Source organism: Rhamphochromis longiceps, linkage group LG11, assembly GCF_057381845.1.
Source record: "Rhamphochromis longiceps isolate RC_006_pf linkage group LG11, R_longiceps_female_GT1.1, whole genome shotgun sequence".
In the NCBI taxonomy this organism is placed as follows: Eukaryota; Metazoa; Chordata; class Actinopteri; order Cichliformes; family Cichlidae; genus Rhamphochromis; species Rhamphochromis longiceps.
This window is the reverse complement of record NC_140567.1, coordinates 21,870,651-21,882,082: the sequence shown is the minus strand read 5'-3', so window position 1 is coordinate 21,882,082 and position 11,432 is coordinate 21,870,651. Positions and strand designations below refer to the sequence as shown.

Genomic DNA, 11,432 nt, shown 5'->3' with positions numbered 1-11,432 from the left:
AAATGTAAAGAGACATTCAGGCAGAAGGAAGGAATGCAAGCATATTTAATTTCTGAAATGATTTCAAAGGTTTGCTTTGTGGCATTTCTGCCACTGTTTACACAGTGACTGCCTGTATTTATAGATTTTATAGTCTGCAGAATGACACATTTAATGCCGCCAGTACAAATAAAACCAAAAACAACCTTTTGGCAGTCGGGTGTAAGACCCAAACTTAAAAAGCCAACTTTCATCGACTCAAACTTAATTGTTAAGCAGTTGCTAAATGTACAGCAAGCATACGCAATTAAAACTGAGTAAAGGATGAGCTTAAATGTAATTTTTAGCAAAAAGAACATGAAATAGGATTATTGAATTACAGCCAAAGCCTCAGTCGGATAAATTACAAGTAGCTGGAATTTGTTTAAGCGTTTAGTGGACTGCCAATCACAGTGAAACTTAACACTTAACATTTCAATTTCTGTTTTAATATCCTTGTTTTTATCCATCTAAAAGCACCATCAAGGCTTTAATTTTAGTCGAAACAAACACTAGTAAATGCCTTTTGTGAAAACGCACGGCTTTCAGTAGTCTGGTAATGGATACAGAAGGTTAAAAGTGAGAAAACTTCACTTGTCACTAACAACGTGGCAGAGAATATTTGTCCCCTCATTCAGTGTACAAAAAGCCTCGTTCAACTTCAAATGACTTGAAAAACAAAAGATTTTTTTTTTTTAGTCAAACAAAGTAAGGTTAAATTTAAAAAACACACACATTAATTTTTACTTTTTTCTTCTTTTTTTTTTAATTGTACAATAATACAATCACATTTTGTACAAATGCTGTTAACAAAAAAAAAAAAAAAAAATTGTAATTCAGGCTACGGGGAGAAATGTTGGTGGGGGGCCTGAAAACAACGATGTCCTTGGGCACTGCACTTAATTCATACAGCATTGGAGTGAACACAGGCTACTCCTGCTGCTTGAAAGGGACAGCGACACCGCTTCTCTCCATTCACCCCATCATGTGTGACACATGCACACAGTGATGGGAAGGAGCAACAAGGTGGTCACCAGAGTCAGACGCAGATGAAGATCGTGTACAGAAAAATCCAATTTGTGTGTTTGTAGTGACAGCAGAGAAAAGGAGGTGGGGAGGGTACGGTGGTTCATTTGTTGTTTGGTCCAGGTCCAAAGAGTTAAGAAACTGAGGCGCAGGGTCAAAGGTCATTCGGCCAGGGTTGCTTAAGAGCGGGTGTACTTCCCCCAGATGTGAAGCATGAAGACTGACGCGATGAAAAGCAGGCTCATCACCAGCACGGGCACCGGACCGCTGTCACACAACAATGAGATGATGATTAATAACCAGATTCTCTCACTCACACACACACACACACACACACACACACACACACACACACACTTTGCTGTAACCCTAACCAGAGTGCGAGTCTTAGCGGAGAGGCTGATTTTATTGATGAGTTTTAGAAACAAGGAAGGGGCTCTCATCTCTGAAGGAGGCTCTGAGTGGGGGGTGGGGGTGGAGGAGCGCATGGCTAAGTAGAAGCATTGCCATGCCAACCCTCTCCTCATCAGCCCTCCCTCTCCTCATCGGCCCTCCCTTTCCTCCCCCCTCTGTCAGAAGGCTGTAATTGAGTTGACCTTTCAGAGTGGATCCTTTAATGAAGCTTTGAGGCCGGCGTCTAACACAGGAACAAACATGCACTTGATATACAGCACTGTATACGGCGAGCGTGCCCTCCTTCGACTGCTGGAGAGACGCACTCAATAACCACCACAGCACCATTGATCAACCAATGACTGGCTATGGCCAGGAGGCAGGATGCCTCCTCTGCTGTTGGAGGGGGTTGGGCATTGAGGATGGAGCAGAATATAAGTTTGAGAGTTTTCTAAATGTGTACTTTACTCACATAATTACGTGTGTATATACACTCACACTCTTATTAGGCTGAATACATCAACTGCTTTACTGCTGAGTCACGTCTGGCCAATTTCCCACCATTAAACATGGCGAGTGTCGGAAATCCTGAGGATTAGTTTTGGAGTTGCGAGTGTACGAAAGTCAAAATGTCAAACGCTGGATTGGTTTGTGGCTATAAAACTTTTATAAACTATACTTACACTTTGAGTCCCGGTGAGTCTTCAGTGTAGAAGCGCCACATGCCGCCTGTGCCAGCAGATCCCGTGGTCCTGCCACCGCTGCGTGTACCACTGCTGGTAGCTTTCCTGTGCAACACAGATGCAAAACGATTTTTTATTCTACCAATAATCAGCTATTTCTTAAAAAAATTAAAAAATGTCATCACATTACAACACTTTTCCAGAATGGAAAAGAAACTAGATTTTAAAAAACAAGCACAACACAATTTCTGTCAATCATACTGTTGGCAAAGTTCATCAGACTTTAACTTTATTCAACTGTATAAACCAAATCAAAACCTTCTTTTAGGCTGCCATATATAAATCACCAGAAGAGGGGGGGAAAAAAAAATCAAAAACAACAGTGCGATCTATTATACACTACGGCTTATTATGAATTTAATTTCAGCTACAGCAGCTGTTGATGAAAGAGCACTCTGAGTCATTGCTCCGTCATTCTTTGGATGAGATTAAACAGAGGTTAATGAGGTAATGAAGATGGTGGTAGTAATGGGTAATAATGAGACTGAGAGGAAGCAGTGAGTCTCTGATTACACACTGATTAAGCCAACAGCATAACATCTATCTGCTCTAATCTATGGGAAGGAGCACGCACGTACACACACGTGGACACACACGTGCACACAGACACGCGCACAAATTATCAACACCTATTCACAGGATGACGACATTAATAGATGGGTCACTACTGAGTGAGTGAGTGTGTGTGTGTGTGTGTGTGTGTGGGGGGGGGGGGGGTAATTGCAAGCTTTGTAAGGTGTTTGTGCAGCACAGTTATCTTTCTTACAAAAGATATTCTCTCACTGGATGGTGGAAGAAAGAAAATCTGGTGTTAAACTGGGTGTAGAGACAATGAAGGCTGCATTATCTATCAATTCCTCAGGACACCCTCTGTGCCCTTTTGTCATCAGCTTAAAATGCTGATGACATAAAGTGTGTGTATGCATACCTCTGTCTGACTGTGGAGCCTGCTGCACGGGGAGCCACTGTCTTGCTGGGGGATCTGCTAGAGGCTCCAACATTGGTGGCACTTGCTGCTGGTCCAGGCTAGAAAATAACCAGCACGTTTAAAATATACGACAACGTTACAGCGCATTCAATCACAAACCTTCATATCTGTTACATTTTCACACCTAAAACTAACCTACAGCACTCTGTCATGAGATTCAATAAATGCTTCGTGTATAAATAACTTATATTTGGCTTTAAAGTGTATATTACGTCTATATCAGATTACAAAGACTCTGAATGGGTACTTATACGGTTACTATCAAGCATCAAGTACCAAATCTCCTTCTAAAGCAGTCACATATATTTAACATTTACTTAATTAAGTACTACAATAGCCTGAAACTTTGTCTTGAGATCCTTTAATTCGTAGTTAAAAGAGCCACATCTACAATTGATGAGCTAACGTTAGCATACTAGCTAACAGCTGAGTGCTGAATGAATGCGGTGGACAAGGCTAGCGTGACCAGTAATAGCCGTTCCAGTCAGATCTGAGGAGCTTACCATTTTGTTTTATTTGTCCAGATGCGAGCTAAAACGCTTTGGAGCTCTTCAAGCTGATGTCCACGTCGGAGGAGCGGCACACAGTCAGTGTGTGAAAAACTTGAGAAGAGAGCCCACAAAGCTGACGCTTGTCTAAAAAGGACACGACTGCAAAACACAAGACCAAAGTAGGCGACCAGATAGAAGCCTGAGTAACTGACCGCATTTAGTACAAAAAACACACTCAACAGAACATCATTTCAAGTGTTTATGCATTTTTGAGTTATTAAGTAATAATTATAAAAATATTTATTTCTAATGTTTTGAATTCGTTTATAAATATGTACATTAAATCAAAGGCAAATAATTGATTACCCTCGGTTCTGAAAGAGACGTGTCTGTCACGTCGGAGGAAACGCTAGCCATTGTGGCTCAAGCACGAAACGGGGTGAGTCTAGTCGTAACGTTTGATTTGAGCCAAGATGGCGTCTAAACGGTAACTTTGTCGGACTGTTGATCGGTATTACAGACAGCTGAACGGGCATAATCACAGGTTGGTACATTTGGACAGGTTAGTGCGGAGACCCGAGCCTAAATTATTTTACCTAAAGATGTGGTTGTGTTTCGTTACTAATTCCGCGGTTGACGGATAACACATTATAATAATAACTGAACAAACGTCTAAAACGGCTTATAATCGTACTAACTGTCATCTAAAGCAAAAAAAAAAAGGTATCTGAATCAGGAATAACCTGTTATTAGCTCGACTTTTTCTCTCTGCTATATTGTGAACTAGCTGTTTGTCCTCAAATAGGTGACGGAGGCTGTGACAGTCAGACAGGGTGGTTGCCAGCAGCTGTGGGTGTATTTCCTTGCTGTCAACCGTTCTGAAGTACCTTCAGGGATAAAAGTTATAAATTAAGTGATGGTACAAACCACAAGGACAGATTCTTCAAGTTGGCAACAATGCAGGCCTGAAATCTTTCAAAGATTAGATGCATGAATCCCGGGTACCTTTTGCTGGAGAAAACTGTTTGTTGTTTTCATCAGCATCAAGTTTTGGATTGTTTGAATGCCACAGAAAATGTATTTTTTCTTTAATCTGTCTTTAATCTGTGCCCGAGGTTAACACTGACTTCTTTTTAACCTTAAAGCTGCTCATCTAAACTTTGTACTTCTGATTTGGGAAAATTAGCTATTTGCCCTTATTCATCTCAGTTTTAACTGTATTCCTTCTTGTCTATAGGATGGCACGGGTAGTTTTCCTCCATCCTGACCTTGGTATTGGGGGAGCGGAGCGGCTGGTGGTTGATGCTGCCGTTGCTCTGAAGTCTCAGGGATGTAGCGTTCAGATCTGGACGGCCCATTATGACCCAACACATTGCTTCTCTGAGACCCTCGATGAGGAACTTCCTGTGGTGTGTTAGAGTGCACTATGCTACTAAAGAAAATTATATCACTGGTAAACACAAACATTTTGTCACTGCTCCTGTTATTATTGTTCTAATAGGTGTGTGTGGGTGACTGGCTACCCACCAGTGTGTTTGGCTACCTGCATGCCCTGTGCGCCTACCTGAGGATGATCTATGTGGCCCTCTACCTGGTCTTCCTTAGCGGTGTGGAATATGATGTCATCTTCTGTGATCAGGTGAATTGTATTGCACAATAAGTGCCAGAAACCTTTTAAGAGAGAGGATATAAAAAGGCTTTTTAAAACCCCGTTTGGAGGCAAAGGCAGCATGAATGACTGTCATATATTTTTTCAGTTCTTCTGAGAAAACTGTGTCTCATAACTTACTGTAACTTCTCTGTCACTTAGCTGTTTTTTCAATGAAAAACAGTGAGTGGGTGCTTCCCAGTTGAGCATCTCAAGACGAAGGAGCAGATTTATTTATTTATTTTTAAACATTTGGTACATTAGCTTTAGGATATTTATGAATCCGCACATTTTACTGTTAAAATGGGGTGGAAACTTTGAGGGCTGGCAGAATATATTTAAGCTCTGTCTTGATAAAACACATGGCTTCATTAAATAAGCTACAGTTGGAATTAAAAACCTGCTGGTTCCAAGTGGGTCCAGTGGGATTTGTTTTCCAGATTTGGTGAATTTTATATTGATTGATCCTTGTGCAGTGTTTTAAACACTACAATACCATTTAAAAACAATCAGCCGTTTTATGACTTGCACTTCTGTTAAATGGGCACATGTCACATTTTCTGTATTTTGATCTTATCGTTGTTCCCTTTGACCCCAGGTGTCGGTGTGTATCCCAGTGTTACGACTGGGTCGCCGCAGGAAGAAGGTTCTGTTCTACTGTCACTTCCCAGACCAGCTGCTGACTCAGAGGAAGTCGGCCCTGAAGAAGCTTTACCGTACTCCCATCGACTGGCTGGAGGAACGAACCACAGGCATGGCTGATATGGTGCGTAACATCACACACAGCAATATGGTCAGATTACAGGACTGACTGTTTTATTTCATTTGTATAATAAAAATAGTAAGGAATGTTAACCAATCAGTGAACCAATGAAAGAAGTTCAAAAAACCCCAGCACACTTTTCAATCAGAGTCTGTGGGCCTACCAAAGGCTGATCCGGTGCATATCTGATTACAAATTATTAAAATAATAAAATTAATTTGTAGACTAATGGAATAAAGGGATTGACCATTTTATGTCAAAAGAGTTTTGCTAAATCACCGTGGAAAATTAATCTCTCATTTTGAATTTGATTCTCTCTCTCACACTTTGTCATGTAGATGTACAACCTTGAAAAGCATTCCTGCAGAGCACTAAGTGAATGATTTTATGGCTTTCGTGGGTTGTTTGGGGTGATTTTTGGAAGTCCAGAGACACTATCCTCTCACTTGCCTTATTGGGTTTTTTTTTTTTCAATAACTACAGTGGGGCAAAAAAGTATTTAGTCAGCCACCGATTGTGCAAGTTCCCCCACCTAAAATGATGACAGAGGTCAGTAATTTGCACCAGAGGTACACGTCAACTGTGAGAGACAGAATGTGAAAAAAAAATCCATGAATTCACATGGTAGGATTTGTAAAGAATTTATTCCTAAATCAGGGTGGCAAATAAGTATTTGGTCAATAACAAAAATACAACTCAATACTTTGTAACATAACCTTTGTTGGCAATAACAGAGGTCAAACGTTTACTATAGGTCTTTACCAGGTTTGCACACACAGTAGCTGGTATTTTGGCCCATTCCTCCATGCAGATCTTCTCGAGAGCAGTGATGTTTTGGGGCTGTCGCCGAGCAACACGGACTTTCAACTCCCGCCACAGATTTTCTATGGGGTTGAGGTCTGGAGACTGGCTAGGCCACTCCAGGACTTTCAAATGCTTCTTACGGAGCCACTCCTTTGTTGCCCGGGCGGTGTGTTTTGGATCATTGTCATGTTGGAAGACCCAGCCTCGTTTCATCTTCAAAGTTCTCACTGATGGAAGGAGGTTTTGGCTCAAAATCTCACGATACATGGCCCCATTCATTCTGTCCTTAACGCGGATCAGTCGTCCTGTCCCCTTGGCAGAAAAACAGCCCCATAGCATGACGTTTCCACCCCCATGCTTCACAGTAGGTATGGTGTTCTTGGGATGCAACTCAGTATTCTTCTTCCTCCAAACACGACGAGTTGAGTTTATACCAAAAAGTTCTACTTTGGTTTCATCTGCCCACATGACATTCTCCCAATCCTCTGCTGTATCATCCATGTGCTCTCTGGCAAACTTCAGACGGGCCTGGACATGCACTGGCTTCAGCAGCGGAACACGTCTGGCACTGCGGGATTTGATTCCCTGCCGTTGTAGTGTGTTACTGATGGTGACCTTTGTTACTTTGGTCCCAGCTCTCTGCAGGTCATTCACCAGGTCCCCCCGTGTGGTTCTGGGATCTTTGCTCACCGTTCTCATGATCATTTTGACCCCACGGGATGAGATCTTGCGTGGAGCCCCAGATCGTGGGAGATTATCAGTGGTCTTGTATGGCTTCCATTTTCTGATGATTGCTCCCACAGTTGATTTCTTCACACCAAGCTGCTTGCCTATTGTAGATTCACTCTTCCCAGTCTGGTGCAGGTCTACAATACTTTTCCTGGTGTCCTTCGAAAGCTCTTTGGTCTTGGCCATGGCGGCGTTTGGAGTCTGACTGTTTGAGGCTGTGGACAGGTGTCTTTTATACAGATGATGAGTTCAAACAGGTGCCATTCATACAGGTAACGAGTGGGGGACAGAAAAGCTTCTTACAGAAGACGTTACAGGTCTGTGAGAGCCAGAGATTTTCCTTGTTTGAGGTGACCAAATACTTATTTGCCACCCTGATTTACGGATAAATTCTTTACAAATCCTACCATGTGAATTCATGGATTTTTTTTTCACATTCTGTCTCTCACAGTTGAAGTGTACCTCTGGTGCAAATTACTGACCTCTGTCATCATTTTAAGTGGGGGAACTTGCACAATCGGTGGCTGACTAAATACTTTTTTGCCCCACTGTAACTCTGCCGACTTTCACAATCAGCTGTTCCTGAAGACGCTCTGTGCCTGTGTGTAATAAGCAATTATACTAAATACTTACTGTGTAGTCCAACTACAATGAGCCCATCTTTTCATGGGCCAGGAAACTGGACTTTGTAGATACAATTTAATCGGGTACAGAACAGATTACCTAGTGTGAGAGCACACCTAGCTTTTCAGCCTAAAGACGTTTGAGAGAAGTAAATTCTCTCTCCTCGCAACTGCTTTAGCTCTTTAGCTATTCACCGGTGCGAAAGGATTTGATCTCCACATGTAAGCTGGTGTCAGAGCTCAGGCCCCTGAGAGAAATATGATGACATGTTGATTGTACTTTTTGGTGATCAAAGGCCTTATGCTGCTGTTCATGTTATAGGGAATTAAAATACCTCTGATTTATGTGAGATCTTTGTGAACAAATCTCTTTACGCTTTCTTTTAGATTCTGGTAAACAGCCAGTTCACCGCAGGCATCTTCAGGGAGACTTTCTGCAGCCTGAGCGGAGTCCAGACAGATGTCCTCTATCCCTCCCTCAACACGCGTACCTTTGACGAGGCAACCACTGAAGCACAGAGCCTGGAAGGACTGCTCCCCGAGGGAACTACCTGTCTGTTTCTCTCTCTGAACCGATACGAAAGGAAGAAGAATTTAGGCCTGGCTCTGGCGGCTTTGGCAACCCTGAGGAGCAGCCTTCCTCCTGGCCAGAGACCAGGCATTCACCTGGTGGTGGCAGGAGGCTACGATGATCGCGTCACTGAGAATGTTCAGCACTACACTGAACTGAAAGAGCTAGCAGCGCAGCTCCACTTGGAGGACTGTGTTACTTTCCTCCGCTCCCCCTCAGATTCGCTGAAGGTGGCACTGCTGCAGGGCAGCACCGCCGTCCTCTACACCCCTAGCAGAGAGCATTTTGGGATAGTTCCTGTGGAGGCCATGTACTGTTGCTGTCCCGTTATCGCTGTGAACTCTGGGGGCCCCCTGGAGAGCGTGGCAGACGGGGAGACGGGCTTCCTGTGCGAGCCCACGGCCGAGGCCTTCTCTAAGGCCATGGAGAGGCTCGTCAGGGAGCCACACCTCCGCAGGGACATGGGACAAGCTGGGAGGAGGAGGGTAGAAGATAAGTTTTCTCTTCAAGCCTTCTCAGACCAGCTGTATGGATACATTGTCAGGCTGAGCCAGTGATGTGAAAGCTGGAGGAAAGACAGGAGAAAACTTGTGAAGAAATGATCGTCTGCTGAACAGTGAAGCTGAGTATGGATGGCTCGGCACTACAGAGAGTAGGAGCGAGGATGTATGTGTATATGTGCAAGGAGGTGAGGGAAGTATCATGAGGACTTGGAGGACTATTAATCAGTATTCCCCTGGAGAGGTTGCTGTGAGGGGGAAAAAAGGACGGAATTTCTATACCAATTAAGAAAAGACTAACGAGTTTTCCAATCCTATCTTTACAAAAATACCAACCTTGCAAGTGTGTTCTTGTGTGTGAAGTTGAGGATGTGAAGCAGCGTGGCAACCAAGAGCCTCCAAATGAGTCTACCCAAAGGATTGATTGTTAGAGTGAAATGTTTTGCACTGTGTCTGAGTGTGTGTGTCTGTCTGTTGTTTTCTTTTCTACAGCACTCTTTGTCTTTGTGTGTTTTGGGGATGAAGAACAAGAATGTCGTTATCACCGTGTGCCATCAGGCAGCGCACAGTCGCCGATCGATAAGCAGGATGCGTTCCACTACTTCAGCTCGGAGCTTTGTTCCCCGGCGTGTATTCAGAAGACGCCGGCCTGTCCATGACTCTTACTGCTGCATGGAGGTTATTAGTAGATGATAGAGAGTGTTTGGCTTTATTAGAGGTCTGGCTGATGGGCAGTGTGCCTGTGCCTGTGTCTGGGTCATTATCAACGAGGAGAATAGCGGGAGGTCATTGTGTCTGTGCGCTGCCCTCTACAGCCTTCCTACTGTATAGAAATGCTCTTATTGACATTCCTGAAGTCTTAATAAACAAGAGGACACATAGTTTGCTGAGTCTTATGGAGCTTGCTTTGTTGGTAAGTTTTTGGCCTTTAATAGAGTTCACTAAGGATTTTGTGGGTGAGCATGGAGGCACAGAAGCATTCTTAAAGCCATGGATAAATCTGATTGTGCCTCAAGTTATTAAATAAAGCATTCTCAGACAAAGTAGCAGCAGAGGAGTTTCATTTTGCTCATTAGGAAAAGAAATGATAATGCACCCGTTGCTGCATTATCATTTCCAGAATCTGAGTTGTATCCTGGTGGGCTTGATTCTTCTTCTTAAATGAGATCTGAAAAGACTAGATCATTTGATCAGTCAATCAGGTGTACAACTAAAGGTTATTTTCCAGATCATTTGACCATTAATATTCCTCGAAAATAAAATGCAGTCCACTATATTTTAGAACACAAGGTAACATTACCACATATGAAATGTATTCTCTTATCCAAAAATGGCAAAATATCAATTTTCTAGAAAATACTTCTGAACTTTAGAAATGGACATCACCCTTTGATTAATGAACATCTGGTCTGAAACCTCAAGCTGAGACTTTTCACCATCTTGGTGTTTTAAAACCAGATAGTGATTCAGAAACCATGAACATGGCGAAAAATCAGCCAGACACCGAGAGTCCCAACTCAGCAAAAAACAGCTAAACAATGACGCTATGAAGACTTTTCAATATTTCTGATGCTTGTCATCTGAACTTCACTGCAAAAATCTCTCCAAAATATGTCAGAAAAATGTCGTTTATCGCACAGATTCTGGTGCATAAACTGCAAATAAACAGTGCATTATTTTACCCCAAATCTTTGTGCACGAATGAAAATCACACTATGTTGCCACACACGCCGATGGGTGCAACAGGTCAGTAATGGGCGATCCCTCACTTGTTAGATGATTGTGTGAACCACTACATCATGGAGCCACTTCATTACTTCATCTTTGAGTATAAAATAAGTCAACTAATCACTGCTTATCAACAACCCAAACCAACTGATTTAATGCTACTCTACTGTATCTTCTCACCCACCTAGTTGAACACAGCGTAGCTGTATTGAACAAAAGTGGCAAAATGCTCACTGTTGAAATTCACCAGGTCATATTTCAACTCCTGGTGCAGGAAACTCTGACAGTGACAGCTTATTGTCTCGGTGTTTGTAGTTGTTGACAACCCTGATTTGGGTTTCTTGAGGCACTTTGATCTCAGTAATGCGTGCGAATTCTGGTCTTCTTCACAATGCTGTCGTTGCTCA

At 42.8% G+C, this 11,432-nt stretch overlaps 2 protein-coding genes across 3 annotated transcripts; one reads left to right on the top strand and one right to left on the bottom strand.

Annotated features, from left to right (window-relative positions):
• Positions 1 to 758: 758 nt before the first annotated feature.
• sec61b (SEC61 translocon subunit beta) lies at positions 759 to 3,818 on the bottom strand. The gene is made up of 4 exons (XM_085422857.1): positions 3,672 to 3,818; positions 3,109 to 3,206; positions 2,121 to 2,225; positions 759 to 1,311 (listed from the first exon to the last, which is right to left on the bottom strand). Exons 1-4 carry the CDS (start codon positions 3,672 to 3,674, stop codon positions 1,224 to 1,226), a joined length of 294 nt encoding a protein of 97 aa, XP_085278983.1. The 5' UTR covers positions 3,675 to 3,818; the 3' UTR covers positions 759 to 1,223.
• Positions 3,819 to 4,070: 252 nt separating this feature from the next.
• alg2 (ALG2 alpha-1,3/1,6-mannosyltransferase) lies at positions 4,071 to 10,354 on the top strand. Of its 2 annotated transcripts, none has more exons than XM_085422854.1 (5): positions 4,071 to 4,203; positions 4,897 to 5,068; positions 5,161 to 5,298; positions 5,906 to 6,073; positions 8,614 to 10,354. In XM_085422854.1, exons 2-5 carry the CDS (start codon positions 4,898 to 4,900, stop codon positions 9,352 to 9,354), a joined length of 1,218 nt encoding a protein of 405 aa, XP_085278980.1. In that variant the 5' UTR covers positions 4,071 to 4,203; position 4,897; the 3' UTR covers positions 9,355 to 10,354. The 2 variants fall into 2 exon arrangements, with proteins under 2 accessions (XP_085278980.1, XP_085278982.1); XM_085422856.1 differs by having other exon boundaries at positions 4,199 to 4,221.
• The last annotated feature ends 1,078 nt before the right edge of the window (positions 10,355 to 11,432 follow it).